This window comes from Solanum dulcamara, chromosome 8 (genome assembly GCF_947179165.1).
Source record: "Solanum dulcamara chromosome 8, daSolDulc1.2, whole genome shotgun sequence".
Classification (NCBI taxonomy): domain Eukaryota; kingdom Viridiplantae; phylum Streptophyta; class Magnoliopsida; order Solanales; family Solanaceae; genus Solanum; species Solanum dulcamara.
In genome coordinates this window covers 25,096,077-25,121,406 of record NC_077244.1, presented here as the reverse complement: position 1 = coordinate 25,121,406, position 25,330 = coordinate 25,096,077, and the positions used below count along the sequence as shown (strand labels likewise).

Here is a 25,330-nt window from a genome sequence, read left to right as displayed (position 1 = left end):
ACCTACTCACATTTATCATCAGTGTGGGACGGACACAAATTTTGTCGCAACAAGTTTGCGATTGGAAATATGAGAGACAGTGTAATTTCATCATCAGTGGGCTATAATACTTTTCCTTGGATCTCATTCAGCCAATTTTGTATATTGTGAATTTTGATCACTCTCATTGAACCTGTCAAGATGATCAATGAGTAACCTATGAAACTGAACCCATTCCTACTTTTCTCCTCTCACAAAGTGTTAGTGGGGCCAACTCAAGTAACCTTCCAAAGCACTTAATGTTTATTGCGTGCTTATGATATCCTAACTTCAGTTGAATACTATGGCTGTTTACATATCTTACCATGAAGAACCTTTAAATCTCTCATTACAACTGTGCCTCATGTTTGTTGCAGATATAAACCCAGCGAGGAGACATTGGTACAGATTGACCGATTTTGTGTAAGCATCATTGCTGAATGTGATATGAGTCCCAACCGAAAATTGGCTCCATGGTCACGTTCTTTAAGCCAACAAAGTAGTGCATCTACCACAACAAGTACTGTATCGCCTTTTCCTGTTTCGAGTTATGCATCAGGAGCACTTGTGAAATCTTTAAATTACGTTCGTTCTCTAGTCACACAATATATTCCAAAGCGATCGTTTCAACCAGCGGCTTTTGCTGGAGCACCTACTGCATCAAGACAAGCACTTCCCACACTGTCATCTTTATTGAGCAAATCCTTCAATTCCCAACTTAGCCCTGCAAATGGTAAAGAACTATTGGAGAATAAAGATGTCTCTACTGTTTCAACTTCAGGCTCACCTATAGCCGAAGAAATTAATAGAATGGAAGATCATGAATTCACTGCTTTTGATGTTTTCAAGTGGCGTTGGTGCAGAGATCAACAGTCGTCATCATCTCCATCCAAAAGGTAGTTAAATTATTTGCTAGTGGTCCTGTAATATCTATTTGCTCTGGTGGGGCATTTACTGATTATGGAAACCTCAACTTTCAGTGACCATCTTTTGAATCCCAAAGATGTGAGTGCACATAATTTCCTCGAAGTAGGTGCAGCAGCTCTTCTTGTTGGTGACATGGAAGCTAAAATGAAGGGTGAGCCTTGGAAAATCTTTGGGAGTTCGGAGATGCCTTATCTAGATCAACTTTTGCAGCCTTCACTGCTCACGACCTTGACCAATTCTGCGTCTGCTCGTGCCCACTTAAGAGCAATAACAGCTCTAAAACGTTCTAAACCAGGGCCTCATCAAATATGGTAAATACAATTGTACTGTTTCTACCGAAAACAATTTCAAATTCGTAATGGAAATTATAGGAGCTCACTTTGTCCAGTGAATTTCTTTTCACTTGTTTATCTTTGAAGTATTTCTTCCTCCACTCGCTAAATGTGCCTCCTGCAAGCTAATGTGCTGGTCGATTTTTATTTGTTTCAGCATTGGTGTTTATTTTACAGGCTACTATATCTTGAATAATATAAAGGTTCAAAGGCATGAGGAGGTTTTACCTGAGTATAGAAACATGAATTCCGTAGTCTATATTAGAAGTGTTGAATACCCTTCTTTATCTCAGTGTTGTGCTTCTATGAAGAGCTGTAATACAATTTCAAGTCATGCAAAGTAATGAATCTGAACCTGTGAAACTTTAATTTTTGTAACAATAATTATTCTTTCTTTATATATGTGTAAATCAGGGATGATTCTCCCGTGAGCACTTTCCGTCCTCGTGCAAAGCCGCTTTTTCAGTATCGACACTACAGGTATGTCATGAGGCATTACTTACTTAAAAAAGATATTTTCTTTTGAGATAATTTAAGTGTTTTGTTATCTCTTGAAACAACTTTTTTCAATGTGAGATCAAAACTTTTCCCACCTAGGGCATAGTTTAATTGGCAAAGGTTGAGGGACTTGTGACTTAGGTCACAGATTCGAGCCTTGCACCATGCAAATTAAGCCAGGTCTATAAGTGGAGAAGGATAGTGGGGCAGGCCCATTATCCCCTAGTTCGAAGTTATGATTGGTGGTGAGTTGGCAAGGGTGGAGAGGTGGGCCCATTATCCCCGAGTTTCGAAGGCTGCGGTTGGTCCTTGGTTGGCCCTGACAGATTTCTCGGTCCTAACAAAAAAAGAAGCTTTTCTTTCAAATTATAGATGTTCTTGAGTGCTTATGTCCAGCCTTTGATTCTTCAAATTTTGTGGTCAATCTATCCTATTTCGGTTATACAGCTGGGTTATTAGAATATTATACGTTTCCCTCGCCCCTTCCCCTCGGGATGTTGGTCCATGCCCCCCTATCGATGAATTTAAAGTACTTCTAGCTAGTACCGTACCTTTTTACCTCCTATACGGATATGATTTGTACTGTAGATTCTGTGTGAGCATCCCTTTTGAGTTGTTGATGGTCAATTAATAAAGATAGATGGCCTATGCTGTCTTATCTCGTCATATCCATTATTTTTCCGAATTTCACCTTGCTTCTTCCTTGTCTTACACATGCACAACTATAGCTGCGTTACATTGATCCTTTGTCTATCTCGAGACCGGTATCGAATGAGTCTAACATGGACATGAGTACGCGTCCTAATTCTTAAAAATACATTACGAATTATCAAAAAACTAAACAGAGTATACTTGTACACTAGTTGCTTTTCGGTATTTTCTGCTCGTTTTATCACCCGGAAAAGTGTGTATAATTGGAAAGTTGCTGATGTCGAAATCCTCACCCGTAGAAGATTTCTAAACCAGGGGATTTAGTCATTGAGATTCTTAATGTACAGGAGATAAATTGTCTACAGGTAGACGATTATTTTCAGAGGTGATAGATATGATACTGAAAGTTGTTTCTACTAGATTAAATGTTCTCTCTTCAATGACATGTTTTATCAGTTTGTTGTAGGTTCCTTTGATATGTGTGTTCGTTGGGTTTTCTCTCTTTAATAATACGTTTTTGTTGCATTCCTTCTAGGTATGCATTTATCATCTCCCACTGCCTAAATTTAAATTCCTCCCTTGTTGTCTCTCTTGATTCATAATACATTGATGTTATCAGTGAACAGCAGCCTCTGCGATTGAATCCGATGGAGGTCTATGAGGTTATTGCAGCAGCCTGCTCTGAGACTTCTGCTCCAAATACTTATCTGATGACAGTTTCATCTAAACTAAGTAACAACAGTGGAAAGCCGTCAATGGACGTGGCTGTCAGCGTACTTGTCAAACTTGTAATTGACATGTACGTGCTCCTTTCCCTGAATCTAGGTCTTTTACATTAAAAAGTAACAGGCATAACGTGAATCTTATTTATTTTTATATATTATCCCGTAATAGGTAACTTGATAGACCATTAGTAGTGCAATTCAGCAGCAAAGTAGAATTAAGTCTGTCCAAATAAGTTACTTCTCCTCAAACATCAAAGTAATGGCATATGCAAAATTTCTTTTGCATGCTCAATATCATAAATGCTTATGTGTTATGGGTATTGACATTGGATGCACTCTTCCAGTTCCTTGATTTTGAAACCTCATTCTTGAATGAGTAGCCAACAGCTCTCAATGATTCAATTCCTCGTCATTCATGTTCGTGGTGGCTGTGTGGAACAGGAGAAATTATACTCGTACTTGGTCATGTAACAGTCGTCTAATTTCAATATTAACTTTTTGATTATGCAAGTGCTGCAGATGTCTGTCTTTTTTTCTTCTTATTTTACACTGACAAGTAATATTTCTTTGACCTAATAGGGATCTTTTTTTATGAATTTCTAATATGTTTGTTAATTGGCCTAATATGGACCTTATGGGACATGCAGGTAACTGAGTTACGTATAAGATAGTACCATTTAGTGTTTAGTGGTGCATTAACATCACATTTCCATGAATAAAGGGTTTTTAGTATCATTTTGGTAATTGTTCCCAAGGGTAATCCTTGCTAATTGTGGTTTGTAGGTATGTTTTGGATTCCGAAACTGCTGCTCCTCTCGCTCTGTCCATGCTCGAGGTGCTGTCTTGTTCTAGATGGTCGCTCTTTTATGTTAATGTTCGGATACTTACTTTTGTGAAAATTAATTTTAGGAAATGATGAATTCTACTCGTTTGGAATCCAAGACTCGGGCCTTTGATTTAATTTTGAATCTTGGAGTTCACGCTCATTTATTGGAACCTCCAACAACAGATGATGCTTCGACAATTGAAGAAGAGTATTGTAAAGAAACTTTTTTGGACAATGAAACTCAACTTTCTTTGGAAGGAAATAAGAAATCAGATTATCTTAAGAAAGCTGGGAATTCCTCAGCCATTGATAAGTTTGAGTGTTGGATTTTAGGCATCCTCTACGAGATCCTTCTTCATCTTGTCCAGGTAAATGTGGCTAACAGTTCAGCTCTTTCTGTGTGTGTATTATTTCTTGATAATCATCTTGTAATGTGTATTATTTCTTGATAATCATCTTTGAAAGAACTGCATCCTCATGCAAATACACAATTTTCATCAGATCAAACTTTGCAAAATTTTCTTCATAAATAAACAATCTCCAAAATTTGAATTCCCTACGCAATATTCTGGGACACTCTCATATTCAACCCGGCCATTTCCCAAGACTAATTTGGGGTTTCTGAAAGTTAAGAAGCAACCAAAAGTTTCTAATTTGAAGGCTAGCTTCTGGGATTCCATCAGATCCAGAACTACTTCTTCTTCTTCTTTCTTCTTCTTTTTTCTTTCCTTTTGCTTGTTTTCCGGCGAATACCTCCAGATCTGTTCAGATTTGGCCTAGATCTATTGATTTCTAGCGCCGTCTTGCGGTTTTCCATTTTCCGGCGTGAACAGTACTTCCGGCGTGAATAGTGTTTCCAGCGTGAATCAGGTTTTTTTTTCAACTGGAGTTGGTACCTCCGGTTTACCTATAATTTTTGTTCATAAACTTACCGTTGCATTTTGCTAACTTTAGATTTTTGAATAATTTATTAATTCCTACATATTTTTGTGGCTTTAGATAGTAATGGTAGACTAGGGTCATGTTCTCATTCAGGGTCGGGGACGAGGGTAAGGAGGGGTAAGTGGGTTAAAGGAGCATCTAGACTGAGAGTTGGTTCTTGGAACATTGGAACGTTAACGGGCAAATCCATAGAGCTAGTTAAGATTCTAAAGAAGAGAAAGATTAATATAGCTTGTGTCCGAACGACCAAATGGGTAGGTTCTAAAGCGAGGGAGGTAGACGGGTATAAGCTTTGGTTCTCAGGTAGATCGAAATATAGGAATGGGGTAGGCATTTTAATAGACAGTGATCTAAGGGATCAGGTGGTGGAGGTTAGGAGAGTCAACGATAGGATGATGTCGATTAAGGTGGTCATTGAAGGGAGCACAATCAACATTATTAGCGCTTATGCGCCACAAGCGGGCTTAAGAGAGGAGGATAAGAGGCGCTTTTGGGAGGATTTGGACGAGTTAGTGGGAGGTATACCACCTACTGAGAAGCTTTTCGTGGGAGGAGATTTCAATGGGCACATCGGGTCTATTTCAGGAGGGTATGATGATGTGCATGGAGGCTTTGGCTATGGGGTCAGAAATGGAGGAGGCCTTTCACTTTTGGAATTCGCAAGAGCTTTTGGGTTGGTCATAGCCAATTCAAGTTTCCCAAAGAAGGAAGACCACTTGGTAACCTTTCGTAGTTCGGTGGCTAAGACTCAGATAAACTTTTTACTCCTTAGGAAGGTTGATAGAGGTCTGTGCAAAGACTATAAGGTCATTCCGATAGACAACCTTACAACCCGACATAAGCTTTTGGTGATGGATTTAGGGATCAAGATGATGAGGAAGAAGAGGGTCGGAGATGATCGATCTAGGATCAGATGGAGGAGTTTGACCACGGCTAATGCCCTGAAGATGAGAGAGAAGTTGAAGGTCATGGGGGCCTGGGATAGTAATGGGGATGTGACCAGTATGTGGGATAGGACAGCTAGTTGTATTAGGACTGTGACAAGGGAAGTGTTGGGAGTCTCGACTGGTAGTCGTAGTCGGCATCGAGGGGACTGGTGGTGGAATAGAGAAGTGCAAGAAAAGGTGGAAGCAAAGAAGATGGCGTACGCAAAGTTGGTAGAAAGCACGGATGAGGTGGAGAAGTGGACGAATAGAGAACTTTATAAGATAGCAAGGAAGGAGGCGAAGTTGGCGGTTTCGACGGCAAAAACAACAGCTTTTGAACGCTTTTATGCTGAACTAGAAGAGAAAGGTGAGGATAGAAAATTATTCAGGCTAGCCAGGGCGTGGGAGAGAAGGGCACGCGATGTGGACCAAGTGAAGTGCATTAAGGACGAGCATGGAAAAGTATTGGTAGACGAGACCCTCATTAAAAAGAGATGGCAGTCCTACTTTCATAAACTCTTGAATGAGAAAGGGGACAGAGACTTTGTGTTGGGAGATTTAGAACTTACAGGGATGCATCGCGATTTTGGGTATTGCAGGAGTATTAAGGTCAAGGAGGTTAAGAGTGTCGTTCGTAGGATGCGCTGGGAAAGAGCAACCAGACCTGACGAGATTCCTGGGAAATTTTGGAAGAGCACGAGCTCGGTAGATTTGGAGTGGTTAACTAGGTTATTTAATGTCATTTTTAAAACGGCAACGATGCTCGAAGAATGGAGGTCGAGCGTAATGATCCCTTTATACAAAAACAAAGGGGATATCCAGAGTTGCGACAACTATAGAGGTATCAAGCTACTAAGCCATACTATGAAACTGTGGGAAAGAGTGGTGGAGATGAGGGTGAGGAGAGACATGTCTATTTCAGAGAACCAGTTTGGATTTATGCCGGGACGCTCAACTACAGAAGCTATCCATCTTATGAGGAGACTGGTGGAGCAACATAGGGAGAGGAAGAGGGACTTGCATATGGTATTCATCGACCTAGAAAAGGCTTATGATGAAGTCCCAAGAGAAATACTATGGACATGTTTGGAGGCTAAAGGTGTACCTGTGGCATACATTAGGGTGATCAAGGACATGTACGAGGGAGCCAAAACCAGGGTAAGGATAGTAGGAGGGGACTCAAATCACTTTCCAGTGGTGATGAGGTTGCATCAAGGATCAGCTCTTAGTCCTTTTTTATTTGCCTTGGTGATAGATGGATTGACGCGACAAATTCAAGGTGAGGTGCCATGGTGTATGCTTTTCGCGGAAGACATAGTCCTGATTGATGAGACTCGCAGCGGAGTTAACGCTAAGCTGGAGGATTGGAGACATACCTTGGAGTCTAAAGGGTTTAAGTTGAGTAGGACCAAGATAGAGTACTTAGAGTGCAAGTTCAGTGAGACACCTCAGGAGGTTGGCGTGGAAGTTAGGCTTGGTGCTCAGGCCATCCAAAAGAGAAGTAGTTGCAAGTATCTTGGGTCTATCATGCAAGGCAACGGAGAGATTGACGATGATGTCACACATCGTATTGGGGTAGGGTGGATGAAATGGAGGCTCGCTTCCGGAGTGCTATGTGACAAGAATGTGCCACCAAAACTTAAGGGCAAGTTCTACAAAGTGGTGGTTAGACCGGCTATGTTGTATGGGGCGGAGTGTTGGCCAGTTAAGATTTCTCACATTCAAAAGATGAAAGTTGCCGAGATGAGAATGCTGAGATGGATGTGTGGGCACACCAGGAGCGACAGGATTAGAAATGAGGCTATTCGGGACAAGGTAGGAGTGGCCTCGGTGGAAGACAAGATGCGGGAAATGCGACTGAGATGGTTTGGACATGTGAAGAGGAGAGACACAGATGCCCCAGTGCGGAGGTGTGAGAGGCTGGCCATGGATGGTTATAGAAGAGGTAGGGGTAGGCCGAAGAAGTATTGGGGAGAGGTGATTAGACAGGACATGACGCAGTTACGGCTTACAGAGGACATGACCTTAGATAGGAGGGTGTGGAGGACCCACATTAGGGTAGAAGGCTAGTTCATAGTCTCATTATTCTTCTCTATTCATAGGCGTAGTAGTGAATTACGATCTCTTGCGCTTTGACTTCTGATTTCTGTTACTATTTATTACTTTCTATGCTTTGACTACTCTATTTTATCTGTGACGCTTTCATTATTTATTTATTTGTTATTTGTTATTTGTATTTATTTATTATTTGTATTTATTTATTTGTATTTATTTGTTATCTATTCGTTATTTGTTTGTTGTTTTTCTCATAAAGCTTTTAATTTCCTATTCTTATCTAACATTTTTTATGCGTTTATGCTTTTACTGAGCCGAGGGTCTCCAGGAAACAGCCGTCCTACCTTGGTAGGAGTAAGGTCTGCGTACATTCTACCCTCCCCAGACCCCATGTTGTGGGATTTCACTGGGTTGTTGTTGTTGTAATCATCTTGTAATGTTTATTTTTACCGTGCTTTGATTTTGTTCTGTTCTTTTGTTATTTTCTTGGTTGGCTTTATATCAAGTTCTTCCGTTATTGTATTGTTTTATTGAAGTTTCCGTTATGTTACTATCTGCTAATTTTGTTATTATCTTTTTTTTCCTTATACTTCCGTTACTTCTTTTTGGGATTGCTTGGACTTTTTTTTCTTGAGCCGCAGGTCTATCCGAAATGGCCTCTCTATCTCTAAGGTAGGGGTAATGTCTGCTTACACTCTACCCTCCCCAAAACCCACTTTGTGCTTGTGGGACTACTCTGCATATCTTCTTGTTGCTTTATATCAAGCATTTCAATGTGGAAAGACAGTTCTGGAGGATACTATTTTCCGGACTCTTTATTTTTTGGTTTTTCTGTTTTATCATAATTCATTATGAAATTTTGAAAATTAAAATTTGCATGCATTGTTACATAGCTTGAGTGCTCACAACTCTCTATGGCCTCCCACTCCACAGGTTAAAGTATAAGACTAGAAGTTCTTTGATTAAGTGGGTGTTTGGATTGGCTTATTTTAAGTGGCTTTTGGCTTTGAACCTTTTTTTTTTAACCTTTGAGAGTGTTTGGAAAAGTTAAAAAAAAAAAAGAAGCCAAAAGTTGGATGTCCCCAACTTATGCCTTTTAGCTTTTAGCTTATTAGCCACTTTAAAAAAAGCCCATCCAAACACCCCCTAAGATGGAATAAGATTTCACCTTTACTGTTGAGGAATAGTTAGTCAGTTATCGAGTAGGCCATTAGACTTCAGTTGGAAAGTTGTTGATTCTGAGTTGGGGCACTAATTCACTAGCTTAGTCCTAATATACACTAGCTTAGTTTGGGTTTTGTGAATTGCTTAATTGGTTGCCAAATTATTCCTGAAGGTACAATTTTGTCCTTGATTGTGGCGTTCTATCAGAGACAGAGACCTGGAGACCTCAGTACATTCTTAGGGACTGTCCAATGGTATCAACAGAGGACAACCTGAAAGCAAGGTCCATTTGAGCCACAGGAAATTTTGGCAAGCATAAAAGCATGTGCAAGGGACAAGGCCCCTGGGCCTGATGGGTTCTCAATGACATTTTTCATACACTGCTGGAGGTAGTCAATAGAGAAGTGATTGATGTTGTTCAAAATTGTTACCATGAATGCTATTTTAATAGTCAACAAATGGCCTTTATCCGTGGCAGGCAAATAATGGATGCTATTTTAATAGCTAATGAATGTGTGTATACCAGAATGTATTGTGAGAATCCAGGGATCCTGTGCAAATTTGACATTGAGAAGGCCTATGACCATGTCAACTGGGATTTCTTATGTGGAGTACTTCAAAGGATGGAATTTTGAGACAGATGGATCAAAATTTCGTATCAGTACAGTCAAGTTCTCAGTATTTGTTAATGAATAACCTTGTGGCTTCTTCTCCTCTCAGAGAGGACTGAGGCAAGGGGACCCCCTATTACCATTCCTTTTTATTATTTTATGGTTAAACAAGCAAAGACAAATAATTGGATCAGTGGTTTCAAGGTGAATAACAAGATTGGCAATTGTTTAGAGATTTTGGTTAAACAAGCAAAGAAAAATAATTGGATTCAGTGGTTTCAAGGTGATAACAAGATTAGCAATTGTTTAGGATATTTCCCATCTTCAATATGTAAATAATACCCCTGTTTTTTGTGAAGCTGACAAGAATCAACTGAGAATGTTAAAAAGTATTTTTCATTCATTTTGAAGCTCTCTGGCTGACACATTAACTGGAACAGAAGTTTTATTTACCCCGTTAATGAAGTTAATGATACACCTGATCCAATCCTTGGCAGAGATTCTGGGAGGAAGAATAGGTGAGCTGCCCACTGTTTACTTGGACATGCTATTGGGTGCTAAATGAAAATCTTTAGGCATTTGGAATGGAGTCTCGGAAAAGTTTGAAAAAAGACTTTCAAGCTGGAAAAGCCAATACCTTTCACTAGGTGGAAGATTAGTTCCGATTAACAGTGTATTGGATGGTATATGCACTTGTATGATGTCTTTGTTCCCAGCTCCTACTTTTGTGCAAGGTTAGCTGCTATGAGAAGAATGTTTTTGTGGCAAGATAATAGTTAGAAGAAAAAGTACATCTGGTTAAATGGAAGAATTTAACAATCAACAAGTAGGAGGGTGGACTGGGAATCAGAAATCTCTAGTTTCAAAACCATAGTCTTATGATGAAGTGGTTGTGAAGGCTAGCTGCTGATGAGAAATTACTATGGATAGAAGTAATTAAAACTATGAGCTGGAGGATAGATGGAGTACCAATCGAGTGAATACACCTCCTTATGTGGTCTGTGTGTGGAGAGCTATCAGGAACTTATGGCCATCAGTACTGAGAACGTCCTCTCTTAAGGTGGGAATGGTATGAAGGCGTCTTTCTTGAAGGACATTTGTCTAACATGAGCCATTGCAGCAGACATATCCAGATCTCTTCATTCATGCTAGGAAATAGAGATATCATTGGGAGAAGCTTGGTCATTACAGGGGTGGAACTTGAGCTTCGAAAGACAACTTAATGATAAGGAGGTGAGCAGGGTGGCAGACTTCTACAACACCTTAGCACGATTCAAAGGGACCTCTGAAGCTGAGGACAACATGTGGGGGCAAGGTGATATGCATGACAAGTTCTTTGTCAAGACAACTTATAGAGAACTTAATACAACTAACAATTAGGTGGGTCATTAGCCCTGGAAAATGATATGGAACATTGAAATTCCATACAAAGTAGCATGTTTTTCTGGTTGCCAGTAAAAGAGGCAGCTCTGACTCAAGACAACCTAGCTAGGAGGGGCCTTCAGCTTTGTTCTAGATGTTACTAATGTGGGGAGCATGCTGAGACAATTAATCATCTTTTTCTCCCCCATCTGTGGTTAAGCCAATTGTGGAAAATCATCATCAATTTGAGGGGTATCAGTTGAGCAATGGAAGGGTGGTTGATTTATTTGACACTTGGAGTATAGAAGGGAATCTGTCTAGTCAAAAAGAGATATGGAAAATTATCCCAGCTTGCGTTTGGTGGATGGACAACGTGGAAAGAAAAGACCATAGATGCTTTGAAAACAAGGAAGTCCTATACCGAAGATGAAGACGAACTGTCTAGTTTTGTACTATTTTTGGTGTAAATAGGAACTTTCAGAGGATCATGAGTCTATTTTTGATGTCTTAGATTACATATAGGAATCAGAGTCTGTTGCATCTTTCCTTTTTTGGATCACTTGTAAATTTTGGGGTGTTTTCACAACTTGTGCAGTTCACTTCTACAATTATATATGAAAACGTTACCTTCGTAAAAAATAAAAAATTGGTACTTGTCATTGACATTGTTGCAGTTTGATAATAGTGAAAATCAAGGTTTCAAAGAAATATGCGAAAGCTTAAAAGAGAATAAAATAAACGACTTTTTTTTAAATTAAGGATTAATTGAATTCAAGAAAGTGTTTCTTGGATTCAAGAACAAATTAAGAAGTTCAAGTAATAATCACAACTCCAAGATAAGTCAAATTATCAAAATTGACTCCTAACAAAAACAATTAGCCTAAGATAATCACATTTTTAGTAGAAAATTAACACAATACATTATGGATCCCAATTCCGACAGAAATAACGAAGAACAATAAGCCTAAATATATCGCCCTTCTTTGTTACCCAAGGATAAAAGTAATGTAAGATTTTGAAGAATTTAAACTTATCTCCAAAAAGTGGAGACTTGAAGGTTGAAGAAATCCAAGGGGTTGTACACTCGCAAGAGCAAAAGAGAAAATTATCTGATATTTTTCATCATGAAAAATCTGTCTAATACAAAGCAAAGCACCGCTTTTTGTAACCAATGTTGGTTAGAACAACTAAGCAATAATGAAATATGAAATAACTAGCTAATTAAAGAAATACTGGGAAAGGAACCCTATCATTCCTAGCTACCTTGTAAAGCATTAAAGGTAGTTGTAACTATTTAGGAAACAATTCGATAACAAACTAGGAAATGCATTAGGAAACGTTTGACTTTTCTCCCTAAGTTTGAGCGCTAAGTAAGAGGTGTTCCTTAGCTGATTTAGGCGCCCATCTTCATGCTTATTGGGAAGCAAGTGACCCATCTTAAGGGCTAAAAATGTGGCTCAATGTGAGGTGTCACCGAAAAGACACGCGGTGTTATGCAACTCAGATATAAGAAAGTAGATCGGAAAAATTTACGGTACTACGCAAATTAAATATGAGAAGTAGTCCGAAAAGATGCACGGTGCTACACAAATTGGATATGAGAAAGTAGTTAGCAGAAAGATGGCACAATGCTACGTAAATTAAATATGTAAAAGTCGTCATCGAAAAAATGGCACGATGCTACACAAATTAGATATAAGAAAGTACTCACCGGAAAGATGGCACGGTGCTACATAAACACTGACAGATATGGGGTTGACACAACAACCCTAGAAAGTTTCTGGAAATTGACGCACTGTGACCTGTCTGGTTGAGTTTTCTTCCCTTGAATATGAGATTCATACATATATCATTGGACCTACTTTTGTTAACATAACTATTGGCCAGAGGGGCTGCTATATAGGTAATAGCCGCACGCCGGCAGCGGAAGCTCTTTGATTCTCTATCAAGATCGTGGAGGCTCTGATACCATGTGAGAAATAGACCCTATTTATAGACACTGCAATACATTTCTTTACCAAGTAGGATATTATTTATTATTCCTGTTCCTATTTCTATTCCTAGTTCTATTCCTATTCCTATTCCTATTCTAAGTAGGATTGTATATACCTATTCCTATTCTAACAAAATCTGAAGAAAAATATAAAAGAAGGAAGAAAAACTTTAAAAACGAAAAACAACTCAAAAGAAATTCACTGAAATTTGCCTTTTCATCTCTATCAAAAAGAATTGCAGCCACTTCCTCTCTGAGGTTGTGTATTTGCAGAATGATGGAAGAAGTCAAGAGAGAGGAGGGATCACGAACCTCTAAGCTCTCTGTGGTTGAAAATGAAGAATAGACTCTCTGTTCTTTTCATTTTCTGCTTTTGTCTCTCTCTCTTTTTTTTCTCATTTACTTCTTTAGGCGAGATGTTTATCGGATGTTTAGCTTTCTGAAGCATCAGGTGTTGCTCATATGTTCAGGTCATTGTTTCATTACTGTTGGAAGCGATTAATAGAAATGGGACTGATGTCAGTAGAGTAAACTACGAATAGATGTGATCTATGCTTAGTCATTCAAGATTCACGTGTGGAAGATAGTAGTAATATAATTAATAATAGAACCCAAAATGGATGAAGCAACTTATCTATGACCAAAATTTGTTGGAAAGATGGTTCAATCTTATATGATTTTTTTAAGAGATAAGTTGAGGATGCAATATAAACGAAATTTGAGGTGACAACAAAATGTTTGCTTCAAGAATAAGTTGGAGACATATTTAGCAGTTTACCCTGTTTTCCCAAACTAGCTCAACCTTGAAGTTAACACAGAAATTTGAAGATATGGTTGATTTTACCGTTCTGTCATATAAACCTGTCTGCCACACAATGGACTACAATCCAATCTGGTCTATAATGGCCACCCTACAATCCAGTCTGGGAGATTGTGAAGCTAGCTTATCCCATTTGGTGTACTGAACAACTCTCTGGTTATACTAAATATTGGCAAAGATCCTCTGACATCAGGATTGCATGTTTCAGCTACCAAATAATGCACTGACAAAAGTAACCTTCCAAGTTGTGTAAGTTAGAGTTCCAACCCCTCAAATGTTTTACGTGCCATTCTTTCATAACGCGCCAAGGAAAACTGGAATAAAAATGTTTCTCATGCAGGGATACTTTTTTTTTGTTGTTTATGCATTTCCTTCAGGGAAATATGATACAGATACCTTTCAAATCTGTCTGATATAATGAAAGTGGAATCATGGGCTCATAAACACCTGAACCACTTAAGTAGACGAACTGTGTCTTCTGTACTTGGATTTCAGGTGCTGGTTGTTAGACTAATTTGTTACTTCAATTCTATAACAAAGTTTAAGTTTTCATCTTTGCAGACCCTTTAATGGTTGAAAACATTGGTCCTTTGATCCAGCATCGTCTCCTGCTTCTCACTTATTCTCATACTTTTAGCTCACATATATTACTTAATAGAATTGTACGATGATGATGACTCAAGTGCTAAGTGCTATTCTCATTCTAATTCTATTCACAATGTGATGAACAGACAGAAGAAAAGGAAGAATCCATCTGGGCTTCTGCTCTCAGCTGTTTACTATATTTTGTCTGTGATAGAGGCAGAATAAGGAGGAGCAGACTTAAAGGTCTTGACATAAGGGTGAGTCTATCCTCGGCTTGTTATTATTGAAATTTCTTATTTACTTTCTTTTTTATGGAGTTTTTCTTGGGTTGATGCACTCAAGCTGCGGGTCTTTCAAAAACAGCCTCTCTACCTCCACGAGGCAGTGGTAAGGTCTGCGTACACTCTACCCTCCCCATACCTCACTTAGTGGGATTTCACTGGGTATATTTTTGTTGCTGTTTCTTTTTCATGGAGAATATTTCGCCTACTTGTTTTTTTACAAGTATAGTATAAAGGGAAGGAAGTGATTTGACTTCCATAAAATTCCAGAAAGTAGAGAATGATGTTTGTAGTGAGGGACTTAACTACTTGATTTGGCGGAATCAACTAAACATATAAAAAGGAAATAGGTATCTGATATGACTGATAAATGAAGTTTATCAATTTCTTATATTATTTATCAATGAACATTATGAGTTCCCAGATGCTGAGTCAATTTTGTAGTTAAGGAGAGAATGTTTGAGGGACAGACACATTATCCACCTAGTTTCAAATCTGGTAGCGTGTATTTCTTGGTTATCCAAAAAAAAAGTAAAAGAATATTGATAAATGAAGTAGATTTTTGAAAAAGAAAGTACTTACTCCTCACATTTCAATTTTACTGGCATAGTTTGACTTGGAGTGGAGTTTTTTTTAAGAAATAAGTAACGGCTTTTGAATTTGTGGTCTTAACTAGGCCATGAAATTTCTGCATGCATGCCATTAAAGTTAAAAGTAAATTGTTCTAACTACAAAGTGATGCTATTCTGTTTGGAACGGACTAATAAGGAAATAGTGCCACAAAAATAGAATGGAGGGAATATTAGATAAATAAAAGTATTGAGATATGGAATCTATACAAATAAAGATATTATTCAACGGTACTTGAAGAACTTATAAGTACATGAAAATGCAGGATAAGTTGGATGCATTTTATTTTATTGTATTTTGTCCTTAATGAGCTCAGGTGCTGCCCTACTTGTTTCAATTTGTCTCTTAATCTTCTCCTTCATAAAATGGTAAATATGAGTGTCAACATTCACTGTTATAATTTGTGATCCCTAAATGAGTATCCATATGACAAATGAAGTGAAGGTTGTGCATTTACTATTAGTCTTTTTCACGTGTATAATAGCCACTTCTGTTTCTATGTTAATCTTAAGTCTCAAAAGTGTTTGATGTTTGTTCCAACTTACCTCTTAATACTCTTGCAGGTTGTTCAGGTACTTATATGTGTTAGCAGGATGAATTCTTGGGCTGAAATAGTTCACAACAAGCTTATTGGCATGCTAACAAACATGTTTTATGAAATTCCGGAGATATCTAATAAAGCTCTTTCAGCTACCCCTGAATTTCTTATTCAGCAGGTTGATCTGATTGGAGGAATTGAATTCATATTTGTAGAGGTACTGTCCTTTCCCTGGTTATAATTCATGTAAAGTTGTCTGAGAGTCCATCATGTGGGAGTAACTTTTGCTTGGCATTTTGTACCTATTGTTAGGAATTAAAATTGCACTGGGAGTCCATCAAATGGGAATATAACTTTTTCTTGGCATTTTGTGCCTAATGTATATTTTAAGGGGTCGTTTGGTTTGAAGACAAGTTATGTAGGGATAAGTTATGGTGGGTTATGTTTGCTAGGATAAATTATTCTGGGATTAGTTATGCACTTATGCTGGGATTATTTCTTATTGATTGTTTGGTTTGTCATATGGAAAATAATATGACTATTTAATTAAAAATATGTAATTCAACAATGGAATCAGCATTTTAAGAGAAATCAAAATATAAATAAAAAAAGGACAGCCCGGTGCACCAAATAGAAATCAAAATATAAATAAATATAAGAATTAGTCAAACAAATTCAACGTGTAATATATTCATAAATAAAAATTATATTTATGTAGTGTAATTTTTTAATGGAAATATATATTATCATAAAAATAACGAGTAGTGAAGATTGTGAATGTTATTATAAATGGTATTAAAATTTATGTGAATATACATGGATGTAAAAGTAAGGTATAAAAGAGGGTTTAAGGAGGGTACTTTTGTTATTTTACATATTTTATCCCTGGATAAGTTATCCCAGTATTACTATTCTACCCACAGGTAGGGATAACTTATCCCCGTACTAATTATTAATCTTGAGATACGTTATCCCGGACTTAGTAACCAAACAAAGAATTAAATGGTACTAAAAACTTATCCCAGGATTATCTTCCCTTATCCAACACACCAAACAACCCCTAAGTTTATATTGTTTCTGCTACAAGCCAAACTTTGGGTCAAACTATCTGTAGAAGCTTCCTTTGTATCTGAGCAGGAGGATTAACAATGCTTTTCGTTTATGTGCTGAAAGTTATTGTAAAATGTGTAGAATATCTGAAGAGATTTCATGCAATTAGCTGGAATAGTCTAAAGTTGGGGGCTGGGAACTGGGAGTTCTATTTAGTTAAAGTTGGATCAGGAAAATGATTTTTACACCATGCAGAGTCTGATAACATTCTATTATTTCATAATCTGTTAGCAAAACTCATTCTGGTCTACATGCAATCTCATTTGTGATTACTTGTATATAGCACAAAGAGAAAGGTTTTGCTTAAAAGTAAGTTCTTTCTACCAATGCAGTTAGTGCTTTCAAACTCGAGGGAGGAAAGAAGGAATCTGTACTTGGTGCTTTTTGATTATGCTTTGCATCAAATAAATGAGTCATGCATAGCTAGTGGAACGTCAGACTACAGTGATGATGAAGTTCAGCCTGTCACTATGCTGCTTATGCTCGCAGATGCACCTGAAGCTTTGCATATATCAGTAAAGCTTGGATTGGAGGGCATCTTGGAGCTTCTGCAACGCCCAATATCTAGTGCATTGTCCAAATATCCAAATTCTGACCGACTTTCAATGGTAATGCTAACTTCATTTCTTGCTTGTTTTCATTGGCCATCAGACATGATAGTGCATCATGTGAAAACATCCGAGAAAGCTTATCCAATCGTGCTACTTTGTGATAACTTGTAAAAAATTGATGCTTCTTATTATATGCTGTTTCAATGAGCAGTCATTTGGTTGTGCTTCTTGGTGACTAATCAACATAGTTAATAACCGCAATATAGATGCAAGGGAAATTGCATCTCAGAGAAAGTAATTCTCTATATGGTCCAAGAAGGTTTTCTCCTTGGGTTGCAATTTTTTTTCCCTTTTTTTTGGGGGGGGGGGTTGTTAAGTTTCTTGGAGGGGTGTATGATGAAGACCACCTGTCTTCATATTTCCTGCATTCAAATTGGTCTCCTATTTACTTGTTCCCTTACCTACTTTAGTTCTCTATCTCTATGTGCACTCCAATCTTTATTTCCATGAATCCAATACCCCCAAGTTAGGGCGATTATATGTTACGGATAAAGATTCCATACACATTGAGCTTCTATTCTCTTTTCTTGGTCTGGGAAGGAAAAACAAATAGTTCGTTTGGCCCCTATTTGGGTCATCTTGACTTTGTTGTCAGCATTACTTGTTCAAATTTCTTGCCATTTGTGTGTAAGTTTCGTGAGCTTAGTTAATCTAAGACTCTAAGTTAATGATGTGCGTGTTCATGAATCAAGATCATGGCCTATATCATTTACGTTGTAATTCCCATTTTTCTATTTTTCGCTCATCTCTGTGTCCCTATTGGTTTTCTCCACTTGGGATTGTTTCATAAACACGAACATGGGGACATATTAATTAGCATGAGTTGGTGTGAGTTGGGTGTCCATAAAGTTACCTCAGTGATATAATATAAAGAAATAGATGTTAAGAAAATGATAAATTTTCAATGTTAAGCCATCTCTTTGTTACTTTAAGTTTTCAATTTCCACTTACATAATTTTTAATTTTTCAATTGAGATTTGAGTAAGATAATGCTGCCATGCATGTCTATCAAGGTTTTCTCTCTCCTACTTCCTAGGATTGTAGAACAACCTCTTTCTGGCGCTCTTGTCGTTTTTGATAACAGTGATGTGTAGGCCAGCTTGTGCGCACCTCGACTAATTTCACGGAGTACCTACCTCTGGTTAACCATCACATGCACATTATGTGAATCCAGCTTCAATTTTTCCACCGGCTCCCAGAATAACACAACAAACACAACAAGTATGAATTCAGGATGTAGTGGTCAAAGCATCCTACAAGCTCAATTCTATTCAAAGACAAAGATGAAGCCTTAGAAGTTCCAAGAAGACCACTAACAAGATCTCAAACTATGGAATTGCAAAACAAGGTTGTTGGGCTTGTAGTGCAATAAATAAGCTGTTAATTTTGGAGGAAGAGCCCAAGGCTGAAGGAGATGAGTTGGCCAAGTGTCTTAACTTGTAAAGAGATCAACAGAGGTGTGCTCAAGCTGATCAGATACCACAGTTATCTAATAAAGATAGCAAGAGTGTCGTAAAGAGGCTATTCTACAATCATTACGAAGTAGGAGAGAGAAAACCTTGGTAGATGTGCCCGAGTATTTTCTTCTCGGGCTGGACCAGTAGATGGATGCATCGAACGGGGTGCTCCAAAACCTGATAAAATTGGAGAAATTTTTTGGGGTAGATTTTCTACAATATGAGGAAGAAGCATTAGAGCTAATGATACAGATTGATAATCGTAGACAAGCTAGGATTATGGGGAGAATGGAGGTTGAGGTCTATTAAAAGACAATCAAAGAAACACAAGAACTCCAGGAACTTACTAACTTTGATGTCAAATTTAAGAGGGATGGAAAGAGGAGCAGGGGGAGGGTGGAAACTGTTTATAATGAAGATTAATTTGGTTTCACTGATGTAACACATAAGGCTCACATTGAAGTGGGGCTTGGTACACAAGTCATCCAAAAGAGAGGTAGTTTCAAGTAATTTGGGTGTGCTATCCAAGAAAATGGGGAGATTGACGAGAATGTAACTTATCGTACCGGTGCAACGTCGATGAAATGGAGGGTTGCATATGGAGTCTTGTGTGAGTAGAAGGTGCCACCAAAATTTAAAGGCATGTTTTGCAGTGGTGATTAGACCATGTTGTATAGGGCAAAGTATTGGCTAGTCAAGAACTCTCACATTCAGAAGATGAAAGTGGCAGAGATGAGGATGCAGGAATGGATGTGTGGGCATGATAGGAGAGATGCGATTAGAAACGGGGATATCAGAACAAGATGGGAGTGACTTTAGTGGAGGACAACATGCGAGAGGTGAGGTTAAGATACTTCAAACATGTGATGAGGAGATGTACGGATATCCCAATGCGGAGGTGTGAGAGGTTGGATATAGATGATTTCAGAAAAGGTAGAGGTAGACTGAAAAAGTATTGACGAGAGTTGATTAGACTAGGCATAACACAATTTCAGTTTACCAATGACATGACCTTAGATAGGATGTTGTGGAGGACACGAATTAGGGTAAAAGGTTAGTAGCTAGGAGTGCATGTCGTGTTGTTCGTCCATACTAGTATTCTTAGTTAGTGCTCTCAAAGGCGAGCGCCTTTGGCAAATGGCGAGGTGAGGTGAAGCCCTTTCGCCTATTGCAGCCATGGCGAGGTTCAAAAAGGCGAGCAAAGGCGACAAAATGGTGACACGCGAGAAGCGAGGTGCTATAGGCGTCACCTTTTTTATATATTTTTAAATAGCCCTGATTTAATAATTAAAAAGAAATATTAGGGTTTATTTGTAGTTTTGGGTTTCTGCGACTCTCGACTCTCTTTTTTCTCTCCAGTTGTAGTCGGCGAGCCTCTTCTCCAGCTCACGACCCTCTTCTCTCCTGTTTGCATTAGCAGGTACGTTTTTAGCTTCTTCTTCAGTTCTTCTTTCTTCTTTCTCCTTTGCTTCGAGACAATGCTTGAATGCAATCAACTATTTTTTCTTCTTTTTTCATATGCAGCAGCAAAATAGTGTTCTTTAATGCTCTGTTTTATTGTTTTTAATGCTTTGCTTTTTATTTTTGGAGACTGAATCTGCCTATTTTTTTTAAAAAAATTCTAATCCTTCTATATTTATTTCTATCCTACTCAATTTAGTTTTATACTAGCAAAAGAAGGAAATTGGATGGAATTATTGAGTCATTTAAGTTCTAAACTTTTAGTATCTACTATTAGTTTTTTAATTGAAATATTTGCTAATATATGTTATTGCTATTGAGATTTTGGATATTTATATATGCAATTAAATATTTTAAGTTTCTGGTAATAATTGGCGCCTCAATTCAAAAAAGGTGAGCACCTCGCCGTGTGGCGGGGCAAACCCTTGTCGCCTTTCGCTGGCCAAAGTAGGCTTTCAATGTAAGAGGTTTTCCTTGAGGATAGAAGAGTTCCCCCCTAATCTGGTGCCTCTTTGCAAAAAGAGACTCCTCTCTTACCCTGTCCGAACGAAGAGCTTCCTCTACCTTCAGTTCTATTTGGAATTGGGCCTCCAGAATATCTTCTTTATGATACTCGTTCAAGGGAGACCCGAGACTATTTAGAACAAGTCGGTCGGTGAGCTCCCGACGCCTCTCTCCATCTTCCTGTAACGGATGATAAGGCTCCGCAATAGGAGGCGCTGCGGGTTCACCAGGGTTGAGTATTACTCTTGTAGTTTATTGTCCTTAATTTTCTGTTACTATCTGTTGTTTGAACTCCGACATTCATATTATTTTGTTTTAGTATTGTTTTGTTACTATCAGTTGTTTCTTGTACTTCTATCTCTACTTGTTTTTTCTTAAAGCAAGGATGTATCGGAAACTGCATCTCTATCTTTGAGGTAGAAGTAAGGTCTGCCTACACTCTACCCTCCTCAAATTTCAATTTGTGGGACTACACTGGGGATGTTGTTGGAATATAAGGGGACTAAACAATAGAGACAAAAGAATTGTGAAAAGTGCAATGCACATTGGAAGGCAAACATCATATGTCAGATATCATTTGCCTTCAGGAAACAAAATTAGAAGGGGATGTGAAGGAGTTTGTTAAAGAAATCTAGGGAGGTAGATGGGTGAGATTTGCTTTTTTAGAAGTAAGTGTCACTAGAGGGAGAATTTTGATACTATGGATTAGTAGAGCCTGGAGAGGAGAAACATTTCAAACTGGCTCATATACCTTTGCATGTTTGAGTGTCACATAACAAGGGCATATGCACCTAGTTGTATTATGACGGAGACGTGTGGGAGAAGATATGAGCAGTTAGGATCTGATGGGTGGATGTTGGGCTGTTTGTGGAGACTTTAACATCACAAGGTTTCCTTCTAAATTAAATATTGTACAAGGAGATCTTCAACACTATTGGAATTTTCAGATTCTATAAGAGAGATGTATGTGAAGAATCCTCACATATAAAGGGGGTTCCTACACTTGATTCATGGGAGACAATCATTGAATTGACAAAAGTCTTATCTCTGAAGAATGGGATGGTAGGTTTAGAAACATCAAACAGGTTTTACTCCAAAGACTTGGCTCTAATCACAACCCAGTTTCACTATAGTCCAATCATTACTGAAGAAGAAAACAAGTCTTTGTAGAGGAGCTTTGAAGAACAAGAGGTGTTTGAATGTTTAAAGATGTGTTCCGTGGACAGTCCTGGGCCCAAATGATTTCACTATGGGCTTTTTTTAAAATCAAATCCCTGGAGGTACTAAAGCAGGACATTAGGGATGCTGTGCACAATTTTCATACATAGAATCTCTGAGGAAAGCTGTAATGCTACCTGTATACCTTTGATACCTTTGAAAGATTTCAGACCCAAGTCTGATAGGTAGCGTGTACAAGATATTATCCAGGGTGTTGACAGAAAGATTGAAAAAGGTGGTAGATTTCCAACAAATGACATTTATCAATGGAAGACAAGTAATGAATGTTGTGCTCATTGCCTATGAAGTAGTGGATTCCAAACTTAAACATAAGAAGCGAGGGATTTTGTGCAAATTAGACATTGAAAAGGGATTATGGCTTTGTCTATTGGGAGTTACTTTAAAAGGTGTTATCATGTATGAGTATTGCGGAGAAATGGATCGAATGGGTTGGATATTGTATTTCAAGTTTCCAAATATCAAATTCTCAAGCTTGATTAACGGAGCACAGGAAAGATTTTTCTTAGCTCGGAGAAGATTAAGACAAGGAGATCCTTTGTCTCCTTTTCACTTCATTCTATTTGAACAACATGATTAAGACTGCTAATGCAAATGGAAGAGAGGTGCTAGCGGTGTCTAGGGGTAACTTTGGTGGTCATGAGGGGAATAGTGGTGGAATGGAGAAGTCCAAGGCAAAGGGGAAGCAAAGAAGGTTGTTTATGCATAATTTGTGGAATGCAAGGACGAGGACACGCTGAAAAATTAGAAAATTTATAAGACGATAAAGACGGAGGCTGAGTGAGCTATTACAACAACAAAGATGACAACTTTTGAACGATAGTATGTTGAACTAGGGGACAAAGGCGGAGATAAGAAATTGCACAGGCTCACGAAGGCAAGTGAGAAGAAGCTTGGAGCCTTGGATTAAGTGAAGTGCATCAAAGATAAGGAAGACAAGATTTTGGTAGAAGAGACCCTTATTAAGCGTAGATGGCTAGCATACTTCCACAAACTGTTGAATGAAGTAGGGGACAAAGACATTATGCTGGGTGATTTGGAGTATTCTGAGAGACATCGAGATTTTGGGTATTGTAGGTGTTTTAAGGTTGAGGAGGTTAAGAGCGCTTTAGTAGGATGAGTAAAGGAAGAACAAACAGACCAGGTGAGATCCAGGTGGAGTTTTCGAAGAGCACAAATAGGGTATGTATGGAGTGGTTAACTAGTTTGTTTAATGTCATCTTTAAGACGACAAAACTGCCCTAAGAATGGAAGTGGAGTACAATGATTCCTTTGTACTAGAACAAGGGTGATATCCAAAATTGTAACAATTATAGGGGTATCAAGTTACTAAGCCACACTATGAAAGTTTAGGAGAGTGGTAAAGATAAGGGTGAGGAGGGGTATGTTCATTTTCGAGAACTAGTTCAGATTCATGCCAGGACGATCGATTTTAAAAGCCATCTATCTTGTGAGTAGACAGATTGAGAAATATCGAGAAAGAAAGAGGGACTTACATATGGTGTTCATTGACCTTGGAAAGGCTTACGACTAAGTCATTCTCTGGAGATTCCAGAAGGTAGAGGTGTACAAGTAGCTTACATTAGGGAGATAAAAGACATGTATGATGGAGCCAAAACACGAGTGATAATGGTCTGAGGAGACTTTGAGCATTTTTCAGTTGAGATGGGGCTGCACCAAGGATCAGTTCTTAGCCCGTTCCTATGCATTGGTGATGGATGAATTGATGTGGTATATTAAAGACGAGTTGCATTAGTGTATGTTATTGGGAGAGAAACTTTGGAGTCTAAAGAGTTAATGTTGAGCAAGACCAAAACAAAGTATTTGGAATGCAAATTCAGTGATGCCATGCATGAGGCATACATGAAAGTGAGGCTTGACACACCACCTATCCCCAAGAAAGATAACTTCAACTATCTTGGGCCTGTAATCCATGAAAATGAGGACATCGACGGTGATATCACACATCGTATTAGTGCGGCTTGAATGAAGTGGAGGCTTGCCTCCACAGTTCTATAGACTGATTGTTAGATCGATGTTGTACGGGGCAGAGTGCTGGCCAATCAAAAACTCTCATGTTCAGAAGATGTATGTTGCGGAATGAAAATGTTGTGAAGGATGTGTGGGCATATTAGGAGCAATAAGATTAGGAGTGAGGTTATTTGGAATAAGGTATGCGTGGCATTCGTGGTGGACAAGATGAGGAAAACAAGATTGGGATGGTTTGGACATGTGAAGAGGTGCTAGTGATTGGATATAGTAGGCACGAGGAGGGGTAGAGATAGTTTGAAAAAACTGAGGAGATATTATTAGACAGGACAATATATGACCTTAGATAGGAAGGTGTTGAGGTCGCGTATTAGGGTGAAAGGTTTGTAGGTAGTGGAGTGTTGCCTTGCTTTTCGAGGGTTTAGGCTTGTTGGTGTCTGTTGTTGTACTAGCCGTATTCTTGTGGTTCTTGCTTTTGATATCTATCATCATTTGTGTATTGTGTTTCAGTTATTGCATTATTTTCTTGTTGTTCTTATTCCTTTCTTGTAGGCTTTGTACCTGCTTCTCTTATTAGTTGTTGTGTTTTCTTCTCTATTTTCTTCTTCTTTTTACCTGAATTAGCTTCACTTCAGCCGAGGCCCTAGGGTCTTTCGGAATTAGTCTCTCTACCTCCACGAAGTAGTGGTAAAGCCTGTGTACACTCTACCATCCCCATACTCCACTCTTGGGATTTCATCGGGTAAGTTGTTGTAAATTAGTAGTCCTAGGTAAAATATATAACAACCATAATGTCATTAAACAAGACAATTCTTTATATTGCTTCAAAACCACAAAATATTAACCACTGAATGCTGTTAGATTTCATCAACCCTCAAAATTGGGAGAGATTAACGGAAGGACGAGTGGCTGAGCAATGTTGTGGATGCCCTTACTTTGTCCGGAAAAAAAATACTAAAGCGCGGGAACTTAAATTTAAATGAGTTTCTTCCCAACTAACAGAAAGATTATTAAAAGTCTGCAAGACAATCTTTTTTTGTTCGTAATCATCCTTAATTGAAAAGAAAAACTTACATGT

General features: G+C 38.4%; 1 protein-coding gene across 2 annotated transcripts in view; it reads left to right on the top strand.

Annotated features, from left to right (window-relative positions):
- LOC129900610 (uncharacterized) overlaps nucleotides 1–25,330 on the top strand; it is a 39,588-nt gene that overhangs the window by 9,216 nt on the left and 5,042 nt on the right. For both annotated transcript variants that reach the window (XM_055975622.1, XM_055975623.1), the window contains exons 4-12: nucleotides 396–914; nucleotides 999–1,256; nucleotides 1,692–1,757; nucleotides 3,046–3,225; nucleotides 3,935–3,986; nucleotides 4,061–4,345; nucleotides 14,582–14,692; nucleotides 15,910–16,101; nucleotides 17,327–17,602. In XM_055975622.1, the coding sequence (XP_055831597.1) occupies nucleotides 396–914; nucleotides 999–1,256; nucleotides 1,692–1,757; nucleotides 3,046–3,225; nucleotides 3,935–3,986; nucleotides 4,061–4,345; nucleotides 14,582–14,692; nucleotides 15,910–16,101; nucleotides 17,327–17,602 (1,939 nt within the window). The remainder of the gene's footprint in view (nucleotides 1–395; nucleotides 915–998; nucleotides 1,257–1,691; nucleotides 1,758–3,045; nucleotides 3,226–3,934; nucleotides 3,987–4,060; nucleotides 4,346–14,581; nucleotides 14,693–15,909; nucleotides 16,102–17,326; nucleotides 17,603–25,330) is intronic.